Here is a 23,160-nt window from a genome sequence, read left to right as displayed (position 1 = left end):
ATTCAAATGGTGCAGAAGCCCTTGTTTTTGACTGCCTCATGAGAAAACTGGGAAGCAGGACCACCAACCCAGAATGTGGAGTCAGACTTCATGGAGCGTATGAAAGTCTTATACACCATGATGAGCTCAGAGCAGCTCAGGGATGTTTTAGCTCTACAGAAAATACCCAGACAGAGACGAGTATTTTATACAAGTTCGGTGATGTGATTCACCCACGAAAGGTCAGAGCAGAAATAGAGGCCAAGGAGTTTCAGGGACTGCATCTCTTCCAGTGGCTGGCCAGAGAGGTAGATTAGATCATGGTCTTCACCAATGTCCAAACATCTCCACAAGGAATTTCCACGAGGTTAATACCTAACCTACTTCCTGTCCATTGACAAAGACACACCATATAGCTTTCTGCATTTTCAGGACATTCCATTATTTTAAAATGAAAGCGTATGAAATCTGCTCAAACGAATAACGTGAATCTTTATCAAAAGATTGAAGCTTTAAGCATTTTGCACACAAAAGCATGCTGATATTTTATTGTATGGTCAGTAGTTTCTCTAGATGGTGGTTGTGGAAATATATATCCCATAGTTGCTTGCTCTTCCAATGCCAATTAAACCCCGACAGCCAAGCCTGAAGCTGTCACGCCTGGTTAGCCAAGATTGCGAAAGAGTATGTTGAACCTCCGATGACCCTTGAGTTCCATAAAAATGAACGGTGTTAGGGCAAAGCATCACATCTGCACAAGCAAAGTCATCTGCACTTTAACGTAATTTGGTGTGCACTGGGAAAGGATGAACTCGGATGGGAAAAGAACACTCACCACATTATGACATCTACCCTCGTATGCAGTGCTGCACTGCATTATTGAACACATCCCATAACGAAGTCAAATTTCTCTTCCATAACATTGATAAATGATGATGTGCTAACTGAGTGCAGTGAATACTGTGATGACATTGAATAAGTAGGCACTGGCAATGTAAATTGAGGGTTTGAGTTAAGGTTCCTCCTGGGATGAGAGAAGGGGGTTAACCTTGGGGTTCACACTGCCGTTGTGGTGAGGTTTGTATTATTACTTTGCAATGGAGGTAACATCAATTGAATACTGTCCTGCACAGTCATTTTTTTTTTTAATTTAGAGTGTTTTATTTATTTATTCTATTCTTATGGCATTGGCTGGATGTGTGATTATGTGTAGTTTCTTTCCTATCAGACTTCATTAGGCTTTATTTGATGAAATTGCAATATTTTTTTAAAGTTCCTGTCAATGTTTTATGCAAGTCCATTCCCAATATCACATCCATTACAAGTTAAGTTATAATTCCTGTGCATTTGTTCCAAATTGGATGCTGAAAAAAATTAAAAATAGATATATTCAGTGAATTTTATGGCTACATATGCATTGTGTTCTGCCTTTAACTTCCCTGGACCTCTCCTTGACCTTCATCATGACATCTTTTTGCCACAAAAGGAATCTTCCTTCCTTTTTGCATTTTCCAAATTTTGCCATCCGTTTGAGGATTAATCCATCATTGTAGACTGCAACTGTGTGGAATCTGCTCAATGAAATAGTGTGAATCTGGGTCAACATACAGGAAGTTTTGAGCACTGTTTTGGATTGTTTCGTTCAGGAGTTACTTCACCGCATGAGTTCCAATAAGGGCCAGATAGGGACATGAAATGCAGCTGTGTTGTGTTTAGCATGTGAAGCGCTATGAAACACTTTTTGCAATTAGTTGTTTTACATTATTGTATTTGATATTTAGACTGTGCTTGTAAAGTGGCCCTTCTTCTGATGCTGGTGGTGTACTGGATAGGAAGTCATAGCAATATGTACATTATATTTGAATAGTCATTTTATTTTGAACGGTTATGTTGATATGATAATTTTGGTGGTGGGTAGGATAAAGCCAGGCTGCATTGGACTCACTGGTGTGGGTTCTACTCCAATGTCTCCTCAAATTGCAAATTTTCCATGCCTTATGACCCGTCCAGGATTGGTTCTTTGCCCTGAAGTCATTCCCAACTTGTCATGAGATCCTCGATGCTCTCTCAGGAGCATGGGCCTTCACCATCACCACCATCACATGCGTTTTGTAGTACAACAAAAAAAAAATAAAAGATATGTTCCATCTTCCAAGTTGGGGGAACAAATAACAATAACCACCACCATAATCATTCTAAGTAATTTGAATTTTCCCCAATTCAAAGGATCTCCAGAACATGCCTATTCAAATTAGCGAGAGTCGACTGTAATTTCAGTGTAGTGCGACGGAGCAATAATCATTTCTCCTTGAGCACATGTTATCTGAAAGGTAATCACACCTTAAAACAAATATAATACGTTGTGATGAAGGACCAGGATTTTAGAATTAAAGAAACGTGCGTAAATATTAAATAAATATAAAAAAATATTGTTGAAAAAAGAAAAAAAAAACCTTCGTGTTTGAAAGCTTCAGTTTGTATATTCCAAGCACTGACTCCAGAAAAAAGAAAATAGATAAAACTCTAAAGTAACATTCATTCGCCAAAGGTCAAGTAAACTTTACCCGCATGACTTCGTAAAAAGTCCTACCTTGTTATAGCATAAGCTTTGGCTCAATCAGTTTCCAAGTCAGTAAAACGTTTCGAGAGGAGCTCTCCCATTGATTGAAGACTTGCGGTTAGCTCGTATAACTTCAGGGCAAAGTGATGGTGGGATAATTGTTAACAACTCATCATCGCTGTAGGTTTATAAAGCCATTCCACTGGAGCATACAGCGGGAAATCACCTCCCGCATGACATCATTAAACAAGCTATGAACATTATGTCGCTAAAAGCTTTTTCAAGTGCTGGATCCTCTTTAAACAGGTATATTACTGTACACATGACTGATACACACACACACGCACACACACACAAGACTTTCATTATCCACAAAGTAGTGAAGATTACGAAATTGTATTCAATTAATCGAATCGACTCGATTTTTAAAATGTTTTTAATTTGCATTTTTTAAACTGCAACATGAAACAAACACAGACATGTTGTTTTTCCTTTAGTGCAAAGGATATAAAACCATGCATTATGACACCAGGTGTTAACCGCGTTGTGGATTGTTTGGACCTGGTCATGGTTACACCGAAGACAGAGAATGCCCACATTCCGCATTTGCCCAATTTGAAGGAGTTTCGTACTGACCGAACATTGCCATGCAACACGCTAAATAAGTCGAACAACCCGGTGGGATTGTGGGACTCACAGCGTTGTAAACGCCGACTGAAAGGTTTACAAACATCGAACATTCTTTTGATTTGCACGTGCAGGTATCAAGTATTACAAAAAAAAAAAATCCAATTCGAGGCTAAATTTTAATCTCATTGCCTATACATTTGTTCCTTCGTTGTCCGCGAAATCTATCTCGATAACTTCATGTCCGCGCATCACCCGAAGTGAAACAGTTTCCAAGCACCCGGCGGGTGTTGTCGACGAGCTCTCTGCATTTGCTGTGACAGGGAAAAGCACGAGCCCTGATGTTGAATCCTCACAGGTGCTGTTGCGGGTCCACGTCACAGCCTGGTGGCAAGGTCCGGCAGGGAGTGCTTGACTCGGCGACAGATGGGTGAACCCTCCACCTTTACTGGACTTTTCTGTGCAAAGAAAGGAATTATGGGGTGATGAGAGGTCCATCTCACAAGGATACGATTCGTAACTTTCCCTGTGGAGGGATTCACTACTTATGGCCTGTGCAGTTGTCGCTCGGTGCTGAGATGAACCTTTGTGGCATTCTGTTCCGGAGTCCTCACAAAGGCTCGTAGAAAAGTCGGATTCCATCCGTGAAGATGATGGCTGCAACGTTGGGCATTGCGTCTTCCTGTACACGGAGTCGGGGCTTGACAAGGGTTGCTTCATTGCGGAAATGGAAGGAGATGGAGAACAAATGACAGATGGTGAAGAGTGAGCAGGCTGATGTTTTTGTGAAGCCAGAACCTTCAGGAACGCCATGACATCGTTCAGGCTTTGTCTCATGCGTGTCATTTCCAGTGTTAGCGTACTCACCTGTAACAAACGCAGCATTACCTCATCATGTCCAAACGCAGCATTACCCTAACTCGGTGGTTTTAAATATAATCACTCAATCAAATGGGACACAATTTTTAACAGTTTACGTTTTAACACAAAACTTGAAAAACAAAAAAGTTAAATTCAGCCAACCTGCTCACGAAGGAGAGAAATGTTTTGCTTGTTTTCCTCAGCTTGACTTGCCAACATGTTTGATAGCGCCTGAACGCTGGGAATGGCACTCGGGGAATTCAGAACTGTCTCTGGAATAAAAGGGTCATTTCATTAGAAAATACGAGCAGAGCACCCACCCGACGGGTGATCTTGTTCCAAGCATGCAACATGTTCTGACACATACATTTATTTGGGGGGTGTACAGGCAACATGCAGCTCTGTTTAGGTTTAAAAAAACAAACCCATGAAGTTATTGTGCATGAAGCAAAAACATACCGACTGCTTATAATTCAAAACACCTCACTGCACTGGAAAACGTGGGGACAGGAATACTGTACTGTAAATTGTGAAGGCTTGTAATACCCCAGGCAAAATGCTACAGTTAGAACTATAGTTAATGAGAGTAGAACTCTCATATACTAGAGTTGGTAACAGGTCCTACTACAGTAGTCTGCAGAGAATTACTACACGAAAGGAATGATATTTTGCCTGGGTGCCCTCCCCCACCTGGAGGCGGCGCTACATAATACACATTTACATGAAAAATTGCGTCCCTCCCCCTCCTCACAAGACCACCGGCAAAGATAAAACACCCCCTATACATTAAATGTGGTCATGCTGCTCCAAGTCTGGATGTAATCAACCCACAACTGGAGGAGTAGTAGCACGACAAACACGCACGCACGCACACAAATTACATTGAGGATAAGGAAAGAAAGGGGGAAGTGATTGTGAATTTAACGTTCCATCTTTATTTATTTTAACATTGCTTTTAACAAACGGGGACAGGAACAACATAGGTATGATAGGCAGAATAGCCTTCTCAATGTGCCAAATTTTCCTGTGTATATTTGTGTAACGTTGTTAAGATCAGGGAGAAATGGAGAGGGAAGGACAAAGTTTGGGTGAGGGTGCATTGAATTGGAAGAGGGAGATTGAGATGTTGGGAAGGGGAGGGGGGGTGGGATTGAGGACTTGGGGTTGGAATTGGGGTTGATTACTTGGAGTTTGGGGGCAGTTGAAGACTTGAAAAAGAAAGGGGAAGGGGTTGACAGAGTTGGCTTGGGGGAGGGAGGGGAGGGATGGCAGAGAGGGGACAGAGTTGGGATTGAGGGGTTTGAGGATTTTGAGGGGAGGGGGATTTGAGGACATTGGCTTGGGAGGGGGTTGAGGAGCTGAAGAAAGGGGGAGGGGTGGGATTGAGGACTTGAGATTGTGTGTGTGTGATTGGCGGGGGTGGGGGGGGTTAGGGACCTGAAGTCACATTTTACATCATGCATAATTTTGATGAGTCCCAGATAGTCCCATTAGGTCTTTTGGGTCCTCTAGGTATTTTGGAGTTGAGGAATTTTGGGTCCTCGTGGTATTTTTAGTCAATGGGGTATTTTGGAGTCTAGGAATGTTGGGTCCTCGTGGTATTTTTGGTCATTGGGGTCTTTTGAATCCCCTGGGTCTTTTGAGTGTTTGGAGTCTTTTGGATCCTTTGGATCCTCTGGGTCCTTGGGGTCTTTTGGGTCTTCTTGGTCCTTTGGGTATTTTTGGTATTCGGGATCCTTGGGGTCTTTTTGATACTTGGGGTCTTTTGGGTGTTTTGTTTCTTTGGTGTCTTTCGGGTCTTTTGGGTCCTTGAGGTATTTTGTGTCTTTCGGGTCTTTTGGGTATTTGGGGTCTTTTTCGTCTTTAGGGTATCTGGAGCATTTTTGTGTCTGCAGGGTCTTTTGGGTATTTAAGGATCATCAGGGTCTTTTAGGTCTTTGGCATCTTTTTGGTCTTTAGGGCATTTTGAGTCTTTGGGGTGTTTTAGGTCTTTGGGGTTTATTCAGTCTTTTGGGTATTCAGGGTCTTTTAGGTGTTTAAGGGTCTTCAGGATCTTTTTGGTTTGCAGGATCTTTTAGGTTTTCAGGGTCTTTTGTGTCTTTGAAGTCTTTTCGGTCTCTGGTGTATTTTGGGTATTTATGGGTCATCACGGTCTTTTAGGTCTCTGGGTCTCTGGTGAGTCTCTGAGTAACTTTCGGCATATTATGGCGATGGGGGGGAGAGAGAGAGAGAGAAGAGAGGGAAGAGAGGGAAGAGAGGGAAGAGAGGGAAGAGAGGGAAGGGAGGGAAGGGAGGGAAGGGAGGGAAGGGAGAGAAGGGAGAGAAGGGAGAGAAGGGAGAGAAGGGAGAGAAGGGAGAGAAGGGAGAGAAGGGAGAGAAGGGAGAGAAGAGAGAGAAGAGAGAGAAGAGAGAGAAGAGAGAGAAGAGAGAGAGAGAATGTGAACACCTGGATCTTGTTATTGATAAAAGTTCATATACATTCTACACCAACTATTTCAAGACCGATTTGCATTGAGACGTAAGAGGTATAAATTGAATGAAATTTGGAATCGAGCAATATCACTTAATGTTGACCAAACGATCCTCCTGTCAGAGTTTCTTTATCCAGTCAACTCTTATCAGACAAATTTCAATCAAAACTTACCACTTCAAATTTGTCTCATCAAGCGAGAATATCAAAATTATTCTCATCAATTTTGTTACGTGAATTTGATCAGATGAACAGATTGAAAAAAAAAATGAAGAGATTTTGAATGAATGTCGCGATTTTCAAATACAAGCAGTTTAATAGAGCACGACCTGCTCAACTAACCATGATGAATTAATATAACCCCCTCCCCAAGACTGTATCGTGTATTCACTCACTTTGACACTGAACACAGCACTCCCAGCCGTATCAATTAAACTTCATCCCAACATGTCTGTACACTTCTCGGCCTTTGGATCACAGAGGCGATACTCTGCGGCACAATGTTGTCGTCAATCCCCTTCACCAAACTTCAATTCAATAACCCCTCTTTAATCGCGTCGGTCCTTCTTTCAACCCTTCAGGTTTATTCTCATCCTTCGGTGCGTCTGTCCTCACCACTCAAATGCACTCATTCTTTTATTAGTCCCAGTTAACCATCCATTCATCCGATTATTCACTCTTATTATTCACCATCTATTCCTGTGAACCTCAGCATTTAAAAACGATTAATCCTTTATGCCAATTGGATCACCCTCCTCCATTCTTCCCTCCCTGGACCTCCACATTTTCCACGTGGGACAACGCTTCTCAAGTATGGAATAAAATACAACGATTTTCCCATATACAGTAAAATATCTCGCATGCACGATACAGTGTGCATTGTACAATGGAACGTTTGTGCACGAGGGAGGGAATGGGGGCTCTCGTTGCTTCCATGGGTGTGTGAAAGGAGGGGTGGGGGTGCCCGTGGCCATCTCGACTGATGTAGGATTTTCCACTGCCGGCACTACACCCCACGCCAGTCAGACGTGCACCAATGAGGAGGATGCTCGCACGATTTACTCCCTCAAAACCACGTTTCCTTTTTTTCCCCCTTTTTGTTTGACCATCTTTGATTATATGACCCCTCACTTCAACGTAGATTGATACATATAAAACAAGAAGGGCACTAGTTAGAGCATATACCTGATCCACGAGAACATCTCTGGCCCAATACATTTTTGACAGTTTAGTTTTGCAGGTTTAGTTTTGAATTTAAAACGGCTTCCCCAGAGGGCAACATGTATGAATCCGATTCGGAGTGACCCAACCGGAGGGGTGCAAAGGTCGCTGCATGTGTGAGCATACATATGTGCATGCAGGCAAGACTTTGCCAAGTAGATAGGATCGGTTTTAAATTCTCCTGCCTGGTTTTATGTCAAACCCAGTGGTTAAAATAGACAATGTTGCTGTTTGGGCAGTGTTTTATTGCCCTTCCCTCCCCTCACACCGCCTTTTTTTCCCCTCCCCTCACACTTTCTTCCCCTCCCCTCGTGCTGCCTTCCCCTCCCCTCGTGCTGCCTTCCCCTCCCCTCGTGCTGCCTTCCCCTCCCCTCGTGCTGCCTTCCCCTCCCCTCATGCTGCCTTCCCCTCCAGTCGTGCTGCCTTCCTTCCCCTCCCCTTGTGCTGCCTTCCCTTCCCCCCCCATGCTGCCTCCCCTCTCCCTCCACTGTTAAATTCTGTACTATCCCCTGCCCCCTTTCTCCACAAGTCCCTCCACCAAACATAGGACGAGAACCCTCCCCCTTTCCACCTCAAGTCCTCCTAACAAACGCAAGTGCAAAAGCCCTTCCCATCATGCTTATCTCCTCCCAAACCCCCCCCCTCCTTGCTCCCATTTCCCTTCCTGAGTGTATAACAACATTTGGTGAGGCGTCACTCTCCCTCCCCTCTCCTCTCATTTCTCCCTTTCTCCCCCTCCCTCTCTCTGTCCTTCTCCCCCCCCTTAATATTCCCGTCAGTGAAGCGATGGGTTGTATTTGCAGGAACTGTATATAAAAATGAAAAATATGGGTGGATGTGAACCCTCGTGGAGGTGAAGTCCAGGTCGACCCCTGTGAGTATGTCAAATCAATCATGTATTGTTTGAACATAGGTTGGGCCATGAGTAAATCTACTAATTACTTATCATTGGACCTTCACTACATCTATTAATTTACTCTATTAGTTACGGACTATTGGAACATAGTTATGGACTATTTAAACTTGCTCTCCCCCATGCACAGATTTATCCCCTCTCGTCTTCAGTTGTCCTACCCTTCCTCCCGCCCTTGGTTCACTGAAGCTTGTGGTGAGGCAGTTGTCCTGAAACAACTTGCCTTTGCCTCATGGAAAGCAAACCCAACTGAGGGCAATCTCAGTTCCTTCCATAAAGCTCGGAACAAGTGTGTATCTACCCTCAGGAGAGCGAGAAAACAACATCTTTCTCATCTCAAGTCTGAACTCTCAAACCTCTCTCCCTCCTCAAAATCCTGGTGGCGTCTAATCAAATCTGTTTCTGGTGTATGTTCCCCCTCCATCCCCTCCCTTACCTCAAATGGCCGCACTGCTGATACCGCACATGAAAAGGCTGAATGTCTAAACTCGGTGTTTGCAGCTAAATCTTGTGTCCAAAACCCATCGCTTTCTGAACCCACGTTACCCAGTCGCACCCAACAGTCTCTGGACTCTGTGTCCTTTTCTCCTGACAAGGTGGAGAGCTTGCTGTCAAACCTCGACTCAGATTCTGCAACCGGTCCAGACGGCGTCATCCACGTGTCCTTAAAAGCTGCTCTTGTGCTCTTGCTCACCCTCTCTCTGTTCTATTCACCCTCTCATTTGCTCAAGGTCATCTGCCATCTGCTTGGAAATCAGAAAACATTACCGCCCTGCATAAAAAAGGTGTAAAAACAGATCCCTGTAACTACAGACCAATCAGCCTTCTCCCAATCAGCAGCGAGGTTATGGAATCCATCATCGCTTCAGACATTAAATCCTTCCTCTTTTCCAATGGCTTGATTTCTGATCAATTTGGTTTCAGACCAGGTCACGCTACCCTGGATGTGCTGCTTCTGCTCTCCCAACAATGGATGGAGGTCCTCAATGCCAGACAGGAAATCCGAGCTGTATCCATGGACATATCACGTGCTTTTGACACAGTCTGGCACCCTGCACTACTCACCAAACTCTCTTCCCATGGTATCCAAGGCCATCTCCACTCATGGCTCGCAAACTTCCTCTCCTGTCACAGTCAACGTGTGGCCCTAAATGGAGTTCTTTCATCCCCTCTTCCTGTTCAGGCTGGAGTTCCTCAAGGTAGCGTTCTGGGCCCTGTTCTTTTTCTGGTTTTCATCAATGATCTCTCCGACTCTCTGGAAAATCCTCTATATCTCTTTGCTGATGACTCCACCCTCTGCTGTACCACCTGTCATCCCTCAGACCAGCAAGCAGCAGCTTCTTCGCTCACTGCAGATCTAGATAAAATCACAAACTGGTCCAACACGTGGAACATGTCTTTCAATTCGGAAAAATCTCACACTCTCACTATGTCTTTCCGAAAGGACCATTTAGAAACCCCCCCCATCCACTTTCTCAACAATCCTCTGGAAGAAGTCCTTTCTTTCAAGCTTCTGGGTCTCACTATTTGCCATGACCTTTCCTGGGAAAGCCACATTTCCAAGCTGGCCTCCAAAGCCAGTCGCCGACTGGAAATCCTCCATCGCGCAAAGTCTTTCCTTGGCCCACCTGAGCTCCTGACCACTTACAAAGCTTTCGTCCACAGCCTGATGGAGTACTGCTCTCCCCTCTGGGCTGGTGCTCCTGCCTCCCACCTTTCTCGGCTTCACGTTGTGGAAACCAAGGCATTTTGGATCATTGGCATCTCCCGCAACGAGGCTGAGTCTTTGGGCCTCTCACTCTCTCAACGCAGGTTGGTCGGTTGTCTTTCTGTCTTCTATCATCTCCTATCCAGCCTCGCCCCCCCCTGCTCTCTCTGTGATTTGTCCCAACCACATTTCCGCAGGGCGCTCAGGGTCCTCCAACAACCCCCTTCTGGTAAAACTACCAAAATCACGAATAACTGCTCACCTTCACTCTTTCATTCCTCTTTTTCCCTGCCTATGAATAAACTCCCTCACTCTATGCATTCCCATTCTTCCCTCCAGGCCTTCAAAACAGCTGTTCACCACCACCTCTTATCATCCCCCATCCAAATCCTTGATCTTTTCTACCCCCGTTAATCCACCCCAAACCCACCTCCTTCAAATTCCCTGCTTTCCTTCCTGAAAGTCCCTGTAATATCCATCTCATATTCCCCATGTTCCCCACCCCATCCCTCTCCCTTCCACAGATCTCCTAATGTCTTTGTTCCCCACTGTTTTGTCCTTCCCACTCTCGCCCCTCTTGTCTCATGCCCCCATTGCTGTGCGTTGTGTGTTAGCTCTCACACGAGCCTCGACAAGGTATACAAATATATATATATATATATATATATATATATATATATATATATATATATATATATATATATATATATATATATATATATATATATATTGTTACGGCTGTGGAAATTCGCAAAACACCATGAAGGGCCCGTAGGTGAGATATCTCTAAGTACATGTGTAGTTAGCCCCAAACCCTTTGTTTAGATGGAATTTATGTGATTCATTCGGGCTGCGACGCTATGAGATAGCCGTTGTTCTGTCCTATCTTTATTTTGAACCAACCACGTCTCAACCGCCATAACCATCAAACCACCACCGATAAACCCTCCACCACCCTCACCTCTCTCCTTCTACGGCCATTCCCGCGCCAACTGTGAACACTGAGCGTCGGGCTGTCTTGGGCTCGTTCAAGATACGCACCGAGCCGCGAGTGCAAATTGCGGCCTTTCCGACGGAGAATTCGGATCAAGAATGCAACACACCCACTTCTGATCCGTCCAATCAGCAAGCGGCTTGGCCTCGCCTCCAGGCGTGTCTGTGTGAAATCCATATATGCAAATTCTAGGATCAGGGGAGGTTCACGCTCACTTTTCCTCCGTACAATGGGCAAGCGTGGCTCCGCCCCCGAGGACATCCTGATCCGGAAATTTGCATATTGTTTTCTCCTGCCGGCCAATAAAATGGCAAGTGCAAGGCGAATCGTGGGAGAGTCAGTTTTTGGTTGGAAGAGCAGAGTGTGACAGCGGCAGAGTGTGGCAGCGGCAGAGTGTGGCAGAGAGTGGAGTCGGGTGGCGAAGGCATCGAGTTGGGTTCTGCAGTCGGCTGAGGAGAATTGTGGGAAGAGGCCAAGGAGCTCGGGTCCGAGGCGAGAAGGACTGCGGTCGGCGACGAGGTCGCGGTGGGAGATCGCTCGTCGCGGGAGCCAAGCCAGCCAGCCATTCTCCCTCCCCCAGGGCATCAACAATTCCCCCTTTTCCCCCGCGCTGAGATAGTGCAACAAAGGGGGCCCCGTTCCCACCCCACTCCAAACGTCGTGCCAACGAAACCCGCCAAGGAGCACGGAGTCGGGGCACAGCCACGCAGCCACATCTGCAGCTCGTCCTCCAACGCGTCACGAGGACGCGGGTAGGACCCACCCGGTCTCGCGGACCTGGCCGCTCCTTCAGGTCACGCGTGCATATTGGCCAACAGGCCCGTCTGCCCCCTTGTCTATTTAGGGTGGCTTCTTTCCTTTGCTTTTGAGTAAATGTGTGTTGGCGCCGTCTGTAAAGTAGAACTGTATAAGTGTTGCCGTGTGTACGCGTATTCGGTAGTAACTCTGCGTCATTGTTTCTTTTGTTGTAACTGCTATATGTGAATTTTGACTGTTTGGCTGTATATGTGTGTTTTCTGTGTGTCACGTAATAAATGTGCATTGTGTGAACTGTTTTCCCGTTTCGCTTCGTCTTTTCTTTATTGACCCTCCATCCTGTTTCACGTAAAGGGTTCGTAGTGGGCTTAAAACGCCTGATAATTAATCGGAACCGTCGAGGCCGACGATAACACCGCTCAGTTATCCCGATAGCACGGAACGGAGCGCTTAAGCGGTTCGTGTCCGGAGTCGGCCTGTGGCGAGGTCCAAGATACTTTATGACCCCTAAGACCAATGGTACTCCATCTCTTCTGGATCTGATTTTGACAAATTTCCCTGACAATATCTGCTGCTCTTCCTTCGCTCCAATTGGTTCTTCTGACCACGTCCTTGTCAAAGTGAACATCTCTCTGGCTGTTATCAGAGAACCACCTCACCGCCGTCGAGTCTGACACCGCTCAGTTATCCCGATAGCACGGAACGGAGCGCTTAAGCGGTTCGTGTCCGGAGTCGGCCTGTGGCGAGGTGCGATCGCCCAGTCGACCATTCGCGCAGGTACTTAGGTAGATCGAATTTGGCGAGCGACCCTATCCTGCGCGGGTGGGCAATTGGCACGATCGTGGTGAGGTTAAACCCCCACCCGTGACTAGCTCCCGGCGTTGGTCCGAGAGGGTCACGACAGAATTGTCCGTTCCGGTGGGCGAGGCGGCCGCCATTCGAGTCAAGCGGCCGATCGCACGCTGGCGGGCGCGAATTCGCAACAATATGTAAAAACATCCATTTTAGACATATAGACCTTTTACCCTGAAGACCCTCTAAGACTCAGAAGACCCCAAATACCCATAAGACCAGTAAGATCCAAAAGACTCTATAGATCCCTAAGACCCTAAAGACCCTTCAGATGTCTAAGAGCCAAAAGACCTTGAAGACCCCTTAGGTTTAGACCCTTTAGATTCCAAGATACTTTATGACCCCTAAGACCAATGGTACTCCATCTCTTCTGGATCTGATTTTGACAAATTTCCCTGACAATATCTGCTGCTCTTCCTTCGCTCCAATTGGTTCTTCTGACCACGTCCTTGTCAAAGTGAACATCTCTCTGGCTGTTATCAGAGAACCACCTCACCGCCGTCGAGTCTGGCATTTCACTCTCGCCGACTGGCAGGGTCTCCGAGCAGCCATCAAACTTACAGACTGGTCTCCTATCACTACTTTCTCAAACATCAACTCATCCTGGGAATTCTTTCAAAGAAACTTGCTCTCCCTCATGCACAGATTTATCCCCTCTCGTGTTCAGTTGTCCTACCCTTCCTCCCGCCCTTGGTTTACTGAAGCTTGTGGCGAGGCAGTTGTCCTGAAGCAACTTGCCTTTGCCTCATGGAAAGCAAACCCAACTGAGGGCAATCTCAGTTCCTTCCATAAAGCTCGGAACAAGTGTGTATCTCCCCTCAGGAGAGCCAGAAAACAACATCTTTCTCATCTCAAGTCTGAACTCTCAAACCTCTCTCCCTCCTCAAAATCCTGGTGGCGTCTAATCAAATCTGTTTCTGGTGTATGTTCCCCCTCCATCCCCTCCCTTACCTCAAATGGCTGCACTGCTGATACCGCACATGAAAAGGCTGAATGCCTCAACTCAGTGTTTGCAGCTAAATCTTGTGTCCAAAACCCATCGCTTTCTGAACCCACGTTACCCAGTCGCACCCAACTGTCTCTGGACTCTGTGTCCTTTTCTCCTGACAAGGTGAAGCGATTGCTGTCAAACCTCGACTCAGATTCTGCAACCGGTCCAGATGGCATCATCCACGTGTCCTTAAAAGCTGCTCTTCTGCTCTTGCTCACCCTCTCTCTGTTCTATTCACCCTCTCATTTGCTCAAGGTCATCTGCCATCTGCTTGGAAATCAGAAAACATTAACGCCCTGCATAAAAAGGTGTAAAAACAGATCCCTGCAACTACAGACCAATCAGCCTTCTCCCAATCAGCAGCGAGGTTATGGAATCCTTCATCGCTTCAGACATTAAATCCTTCCTCTTTTCCAATGGCTTGATTTCTGATCAATTTGGTTTCAGACCAGGTCACTCTACCCTGGATGTGCTGCTTCTGCTCTCCCAACAATGGATGGAGGTCCTCAATGCCAGACAGGAAATCCGAGCTGTATCCATGGACATATCACGTGCTTTTGACACAGTCTGGCACCCTGCCCTACTCACCAAACTCTCTTCCCATGGTATCCAAGGCCATCTCCACTCATGGCTCGCAAACTTCCTCTCCTGTCACAGTCAACGTGTGGCCCTAAATGGAGTTCTGGATAAAATCACAAACTGGTCCAACACGTGGAACATGTCTTTCAATCCAGACAAATCTCACACTCTCACTATGTCTCTTCGAAAGGACCGTTTACAAAACCCCCCCATCCACTTTCTCAACAATCCTCTGGAAGAAGTCTTTTCTTTCAAGCTTCTAGGTCTCACTATCTGCCATGACCTTTCCTGGGAAAGTCACATTTCCAACCTCGCCTCAAAAGCCAGTCGCCGACTGGGAATCCTCCGTCGTGCTAAGTCCTTCCTCGGCCGCCTTGAGCTCCTGACCACTTACAAAGCTTTTGTCCATAGCCTGATGGAGTACTGCTCTCCCCTCTGGGCTGGTGCTCCTGCCTCCCACCTTTCTCGGCTTCACGCTGTCGAAACCAGGGCATTTAAGATCATCGGCATCTCCCGCAATGAAGCTGAGTCTTTGGGCCTCTCATTCAATCACCGCAGGTTGGTCGGTGGTCTTTCTGTCTTCTACCGACTCCTCTCCAGCCTTGCCCCCCCTGCTCTCTCTGCGATTTGTCTCCACCACATTTCCACAGGGCGCTCAAGGTCCGCTAACAACCCCCTTCTGGTAAAACTACCAAAATGACGAATCACTGCTCATCTTCACTCTTTCATTCCTCTTTTTTCCCGCCTTTGGAATATACTTCCTCACTCTATTCTTTCCCATTCTTCCCTCCAGGCTTTCAAAACAGCTGTTCACCACCACCTCTTATCTTCCCCCATCCAAATCCTCGATCTTTTCTACCCCCCGATAATCCACCCAAGCCCACTTCCTTCATTTCTCCTGCTTTCCTTCCTGAAAGTCCCTGAAATGTCCATCTTCTCTTCGCCATGTTCCCCGTCCCATCCCTCTCCCTTCCACAGTTCACCTAATGTGTCTGTTCCCCACTGTTTTGTCCCTTCCACTCCCGCCCCTCTTGTCTCATGCCTCCTTGCTGTGAGTTGTGTGTTTGCTCTCATACGAGCCTCGACCAAGGTATACAAAAAAAAAAAAAAGACTACGAAAACCCTTAAGGACCCAAAGACCCTATATAACCCATTAGACCTTCTGTCTGAGGGCCTTCTGTAATAACACCTGAGGGTCACCAGTCATAAAAAGCCCCCCATTGGTAAGGCCTAAGTCACATTTGCCACGGCGGCCGTGGGGTCTACAAAATCTACGGCCACTAGCAATTATACGGCGGCCGCAGTATTTCCACGGTCACACAATGTAGCAGTCACATATGTTTTTATTTTTCGGTGAGCCGCACGGCGTATTTAGAAATTGTGGAGACCGAAAACGTGGGGGTGCAGTACGGTCTTTAATTTGATGTCGCACGGTGACCTTAGGGCGTTTCTGCGGCGGCCATATAATTTTCAAGGCAGACGCAAGGTGCCCGCAGGGGGACCGCAGGGGGGCCCTTAGGCGAACGTGCGGCCAGACGGACGGTAACGAGTGGGGTTTTTTTTTTTTGTTTTTTTTTTACCTGTTCTTTTGTTTCAGCTTGTCGAATTGCGACGGAGAACGTAGAAATTAAAAAAGTTATAACTCCGCGTTACAATTCCACGGCGACCACTACGGCCTGTAAAAGATAGCCAAACGGCGTAGGGCCACCCTGAGGCCACCGCAGAAACTCTGCGGCCGCCGCACGTTTCTGTCACTTCATAGGGCACACGGCCACAGTATCCTCGCCGTAGAGCAAATGTGACTTCGGCCTAAACCACCTCAGTACCAAATTGAGAGGGTGCAAAAAAAAAAAAAATCTTCATTTTTTCAGGTTCTGCTCATTTTGGTTCGTGGCATTGGAAAAAGTCCCACATGTCAAAGAGACAACAGTATCCATGACAACAAATTCACCCCCATTTTAATCAAATTGGATAATTTTGTGATTTTATTATTGCCAAGACTCAGGAATTGTTCAAGACGTTAGATTGAAACTGACACAGCTTATTTGTATGTATGTGTAGTATATGTGTACAAAATCTGGACAAAATTATTCAAAGGTCAAGCAAGGTCAGTGCCATACAAAACATGTAAAATACCTATCAGGAGGCAATTAGAAAATGTATCAATCAAATTTGTTATGTACAACATTCCATCACGTAAACTAGAGGGGGAGCACTCGGGACAGTGCACAACCTCCGCCGCCAATACTGTTTGGTCACTCAAGTGAACCCTATATCTTATTCAATAAGTATGATGTCAACAGTGCTGACAGTTATAGTTCTTTTCTCCATTTTTTTAGGGGGGGGGGGGGTTGGAAATCACTTAAAACATGTAAAAATGCAAAAAAAAAAAAAATCGAAATTTTGTTGAAAAAAAAGTTGCAAAAATTTTTTTCTCTAACAATTTTTTTGGGAGTGGGGGGGGGTTGGAAATCACTTAAAACGTGGAGAAATGCAAAATATATATTTTTTCTTTTTTTGGGGGGGGGGGTTACAATTTTTTTGGGGGGAGGGAGTTGGAAATCACTTAAAACATGTAAAAATGCAAAAAAAATTTTCTCAAACATTTTTTTTTGGGGGGGGGTTGGTAATCACTTAAAATATGTAGAAATGCAAAAAAAAAAGTTTTTCTCTAACAATTTTTTTGGGGGGTAACAATTTTTTTGGGGGGGTGTTGGGTAACACTTAAAACATGTAGAAATGCAAAAAAAAAAAATTGGGGGGGTAACAATTTTTTTGGGGGGGGTTGGAAATCACTTAAAACATGTAGAAATGCAAAAAAAAAATTCTCTAACAATTTTTTTGGGGGTAACAATTTTTTTTTTTGGGGGGGTTGGAAATCACTGAAAACATGTGGAAATGCAAAAAAAACCAAAAAATCAAAATTTTGTTGAAAAAAAGTTGCAAATTTTTTTTTTCTCTAACAATTCTTTTTGGGGGGGGGTTGGAAATCACTTAAAACATGTAGAAATGCAAAAAAATTCTCTATTTTTTTGGGGGGGTAAAAAAAAATTTGGGGGGGGTTGGAAATCACTTAAAACATGTAGAAATGCAAAAGAAAAAAATTCTTTTTCTCTAACAATTTTTTTTTGGGGGGGGGACCAAGTCCAAAATTTAATGGCATGATCCTTGGACTATACCTAACCCCCCCACAAGTTTCGTCGAAATCCGTCGAGTTTTTCCATAATACTGTTCACAAACAAACAAACAAACAGAAAGGGGTGAAAGCAGTAACCTCCATCCCTCTTCGAAGATGGCGGAGGTTAAACATTTGATAGGTTAAATTTTCCAAATTACCAAATTGGTGTTTCCATGGAAAATATTGTTTATTTTGATTTCGCAAGTATCATGGTATGCACGACATCTTTCTTGTTTGTCTGTCTGTCTGTCTGTCTGTCTGTCTGTCTGTGAACAAGATATCTCAAGAAGTTGAGGATGGATTTGGACGAAATTTGGTGGAGAGGTTGGGTGTGTGACAAGGATGAAATGATTAGATTTTGGTGAAGATTCGGACACTAGAATTTTCAAGTAATTCTTCACCATTGAAAGATGGGACCAAAAACGATATATAGCATGATATTTCAAAAAGTTGTGGACGAGTTATGACAAAACTAGATGGATGAGTTGGTTAGGTGAGAAAAACAAGCGGATTAGATTTTGGTTCAGGTCCAGATCCAGATCCGGCCTATCATTGGGAAACAAAACGTAAATTGTTCAGCCTGGTGGGGGTATGTGCTCTACTGAGTACTGTTGTAGTTCCGTTAGTTCCTGCTATTGATCAGTATAATGAATTCTGAATGGTGGAAAATTGTGCGCACAAGGGTGTGACTTCACACAAGGGTGTAGCTTCATGTGATTGCAGCACAGCTTTGCATGGGTCTTAAAAAATCATAAATCAGGATAACTTAAATATTTGCGTCTCTCGGAGGCTGTGATAATCAGGGTTGCAAACCACAGTTGAAGGTTTAAGCTTAATAGAGATTCTTGTCATTCCCACTTTAGAACGCAACAACACAAATGGACTCCACGACAACCACTTTCACGAAACTATATACATATTTCTACTCGGGATGCACAAGATGAACAAGATGAACAAAAATAATCAACCCTGTCAAAGCCGACAAAGCATTACCATGGTTCGATTTTTAAGAAGTAAAACAGGCCTTCATGTAATATCTGTAAAAACCTTCATGCTGAGCCTCAACAATGCATTTGTCGTAGTAAATTAGTATTACAGACTATTCATCTTAACGACAATCTATGTACGAGGAGTACAATCAGAAGAGTTGTGGAGAATTATGTCTGAATTTGCACAGCACAGCGAGCCAATCCGACACACATGACCACAAGGTATAAATACTCCACCTTCATTCATTAAGGCCCTGTCACACCTTGACGATTTAGCCAGCGTATGCCTGACGTATGAAAAGTTTGGCTAAAACGCTGGCACACGTCGAATACGTTATGGGTAAGTTTGTATACGTTAAGAGCACGCTGGCATTCGTCGTAGTACGCCGAGCTCGTCGACAAATTTTCCATGCTTGAAATTTTGATGTATGCCACCGTATGACTCACACGTTCCGCATACGCTGGCCATAAGTTGTAGGCACGTTACGGGATCGTTGACACACGTCGACACACGTTACTTGTAAGTTACTCATAAGTTGAAACACGTCGAGGTAATGGTTAGCATCAGTGTTCCAGACTCCATGGTTTTTTTTTTCTTTTCTTCGGTATGACGGTGATGTTGACACTTCGATTTCTAGTGCGGTTATAGTATAATATAATTAATAGGATGCCGCTCAACGATGTAAATCATAACCGCACTAGAAATCTAAGTGTCAACATCACTGTCATACCGAAGAAAAAAAAACAAAAAAAAAACCATGGAGTCTGGAACACTGAGGCTAACCATCACCTCGACGTGTTTCGACTTATGAGTAACGTACAAGTAACGTGTGTCGACGTGTGTCAACGATCGCGTAACGTGCCTACAACTTATGGCCAGCGTATGCGGAACGTGTGTCATACGCCGAGAAATTTTCAACATCCTGAAAATTTCTCGATGTACTCGGAGTTTGACGACGTATGCCAGAATACTACGACGTATGCCAGCGTGCTCTTAACGTATACAAAACTTACCCATAACGTATTCGACGTGTGTCAACGATCGCGTAACGTGCCTACAACTTATGGCCAGCGTATGCGGAACGTGTGTCATACGCTGAGTACGTCGAGAAATTTTCAACATGCTGAAAATTTCTCGACGTACTCGGCGTTTGACGAAGTATGCCAGCATGCTATTAACGTATACAAAACTTACCCATAACGGATTCGACGTGTGCCAGCTTGGTTCGGCCAATTTTTCATACGTCGGCATACGCTGGCTAAAACGTCAAGGTGTGACGGCGGCTTCACACTTCGATGTCGAGTGCGGTTATGATTTGAATCGTCGAGCCGCAGCCTATTAATAGCCTACGCCACGTGATCGTCGGCGATACGCTGCCGCGCTATGCATAAGTTAGACTATCGTTGGGCATAGGTTGTGAACGCCGACAACACGCTCAGCATTCGTTGGTATAAGTTATCTATATGTGATTGAAACGTTCTGTGTACGTTACTAATACGTTATGCATACGTCCGACATGTTATTATACGCCCAAAACTTAAAAAAAACATCAATAGTTCGGCGTACGCCAGCGTTTTACATACATTTTGAGACCTTGCCATACGCTGGCTAAAACGTCAAGGTATGACAAGGCCTTTACCCCTTTTCCTCTGTTTCTGGCATCTCCCTGTGTTGTGTTTCCTTCCTTAATCAACGATGAAAACTTCAGTAAAAAGCTTAGTAACTAACCACACGTATCTGGTGTAAAATATCCAGAGAAACTTCAAGATACAGGAGATCCTTGTTCAAAACTCAAGAACCAAACTTGATGAGGGTTGGTTGGGCCCTGATGTCTGCGGATGTCCATCGTCGAATGGAAAAGTAATCTTAAAGAGTATTAATGGAAACTTTACAAGTTTAACACTAAGATTATGAGTAGGTGGACATAAACAACTGCTAATAAGCTATAACTGTACTGCTAAAACTAAGAGACAATTTGGTATGTCAAATGTTTGGAATGACGAGGTGAGATGAGAGAAATGAATGATATTATGAACCATACACAAATGTATATAGTATCCCTTGTAATGGTATTGGCATTCCATTTAATAATATTCCTTACAAAAACATAACTTTGATAATAGGCAAGGGCCCAAGTGGGTTTTTTCTGTCACCATTGTTTCTGCGTGCGCTGAAGTGCTCAGTGGTGAAATCAAATGTCTTTGCCTTGGAAGCGATCTTCGTGTCTTCGGTTCCATCCACAACCCTGGAGGCACACCACAGATGGAGATAAACAGGGCCATTGAGTCAAAGTGAAAAGTTTTTTTGTTTCTTTTGACGACAACTTTATCAAACCGACCATTACAATAAAAGGCTGTAATCATTTTTGACTTCTTGAGAAAAGTTCAACTTGAAACTGCCGATCAATTACAAAGGACTGCAAAACATCTCAACTTTACAAAGCGTGTGATTTATTATTCATCGGCGGTATCTGGTTTCCAATTGTTTTCAAAGATTGTCCGCTTTTTGGAAGGTAAAATTCTCGATCATCATGAATTATGCTCGTCCTGTGAGAATAGCTATCATCACTAAGGAAACCTTAAGGGGGGAAAACATGACATCCTCGATCACCAACTGTGAAATCCACACTTTGAAAACACTTGGATATAGAAACATCAGTTACACTTTCTCTTCTGCAACATACATAATTAATCAAAAAATAAAGATGGTATTAAAGGAAAGCATTATGCATGAGAAAAACACGTGTAGATACATATATACAAACATCCTGAACAGGCATCGTGATCGAAACCTTAGAAAGGATGTTGCTGCAGCAGGGTCATCTGGAGATGACGTGTTTTGTCACTTTATTTGTGGGTCCAAAGGAACAGGTGAAGTTTATTCTGATGTTACAGCTTGTAAGCAGCAAGGTATAATCAGGTGTGGACCAGGACAAAGATGGGGCTGGCAGGATAGCTTAGAGGTATGCACACTTGTGTGGGTTAGAATGTCGACCCAGCTCTAAACTGTCATCCTGGTGTTTCACATGCAGGATCCCGGGCAGGCTGACGTGATCCCACCTGGTATGTGTGTGTGTGTGTGTGTGTGTGTGTGTGTGTGTGTGTGTGTGTGTGTGTGTGTGTGTGTGTGTGTGTGTGTGTGTGTGTGTGTGTGTGCGCGCGCGCGCGTGTCCATCGGGAACGATGTTAAGTCAGAGAACCCGTTTGCCAGCACTGGTTGTTGATGGACATTATAGATTCCACAATAACTTTTTTTTTTGTATGGATTGTCAAGGCTCGTGGAAGTGCTAGAGCAGAATGAAAGGGAACAACATGGAAAGGGGGAAATACCAACAGAAGAGTAGAAGTGAGAGTGTGAGTGAGATCAAGGTGACAGGGAGAAGAACACATGGTGTGAATAAGCTGCACACAAGATGTAACCACAGCAAGAAGAGGAATGTAAAAGTGGGGATGAAACAGAAAAGGAACACACCACTGGCAAATGAGAAGAGGTGCGAAAGAGGTGGAAAAAAATCACATTAACCAGGAAAAGTGGAGTGCTTGGGAATGAGGCCATTTGGGGCAGAAGATATCATGAGTATGGATGGGGGATAAAGAGTTGGAGAGTTATTGCCAGCACCTGAACAAATTGCAAATATCTGCCCAGTGTAAGGGGCCAAATTGGTCAGGTCTTCCTGAACTGGATACCCCTTGACACACTGCTTGTTTTCATGTAGTTGTTTGCTGGGCAGCAGCCCCAACACGGAAACCAAATTCACATTTCATATACTAGTGCGTGCCCGTATGTGTGTGCCCGTATGAGTGTGCCCGTACGTGCAAAAAAAAATTTATAAAAAAATAAAGAAGAATTGTGACGTCAATTGTGACGTCATAGTACCGTGTCCTGTCATTGGTTTGGTAAATAAATGGCCATAATTTGGGAACCACTTGTCCGATTAATATCAAACCTTGAAAAGGCACATACTCAGGTCCCCAGCAACATATGTGGCAAGTTTCAATTAGATCGGACCAGTAGTTGTCGAGAAACAGCGGTCACAGACAGAAACACAGACATTGCTGGAATTATAGATAGATGAATGGCCATTTTCTGGGATTTGATGGGCAACGGTGACTTAACTGAGGTCAAAAACCAATGTTGGCATGAGATTAAACTTGCGTTGACAAAGCAACTCAGAATACCTTGAAAGAAAAACATACATGTCATGTTGGTGGAATTACTGCATGAATGAAACGCTCGAGTACGACCGTCATATTCCAAGATTTTGTCTGAAAAATGGATGCCGACTGTTTTCACTTCACTCGTGTGAAAAACATCGAATGGTACATCAGTGACGTGTACATAAGCCACAACGTAGATGAAAAAAAGAATCTGAAATTGAAATTGGACAATGCCATTGACTTTTCATGAGCATTTTTAAAGCAGGAGTGGTTGAGGAAGCGGTCGAGAGAAATAGTAGCTTCAGCCAAAGTTGTTGAGTTCTT

At 44.6% G+C, this 23,160-nt stretch overlaps 1 protein-coding gene across 7 annotated transcripts in view; it reads right to left on the bottom strand.

The window, feature by feature from the left end:
• Positions 1–518: 518 nt before the first annotated feature.
• LOC147027941 (voltage-gated delayed rectifier potassium channel KCNH8-like) overlaps positions 519–23,160 on the bottom strand; it is a 603,764-nt gene continuing 581,122 nt past the window's right edge. For 5 of the 7 annotated variants that reach the window (XM_085877806.1, XM_085877807.1, XM_085877813.1 and 2 more), the window contains 3 exons: positions 20,833–20,924; positions 4,190–4,299; positions 519–4,033 (listed from right to left, as the gene is read on the bottom strand). In XM_085877806.1, the coding sequence (XP_085733932.1) occupies positions 3,359–4,033; positions 4,190–4,299; positions 20,833–20,924 (877 nt within the window). In that variant the 3' untranslated portion in view covers positions 519–3,358. The remainder of the gene's footprint in view (positions 4,034–4,189; positions 4,300–20,832; positions 20,925–23,160) is intronic. The other 2 variants (XM_085877808.1, XM_085877809.1) reach the window with 2 other exon arrangements.

Source organism: Eptatretus burgeri, chromosome 4 (genome assembly GCF_056783735.1).
Source record: "Eptatretus burgeri isolate ZD-2024b chromosome 4, Ebu_testis_v1, whole genome shotgun sequence".
NCBI lineage: Eukaryota > Metazoa > Chordata > Myxini > Myxiniformes > Myxinidae > Eptatretus > Eptatretus burgeri.
The sequence above is the reverse complement of the archived record's forward strand: the minus strand, read 5'-3'. Positions and strand labels throughout refer to the sequence as shown.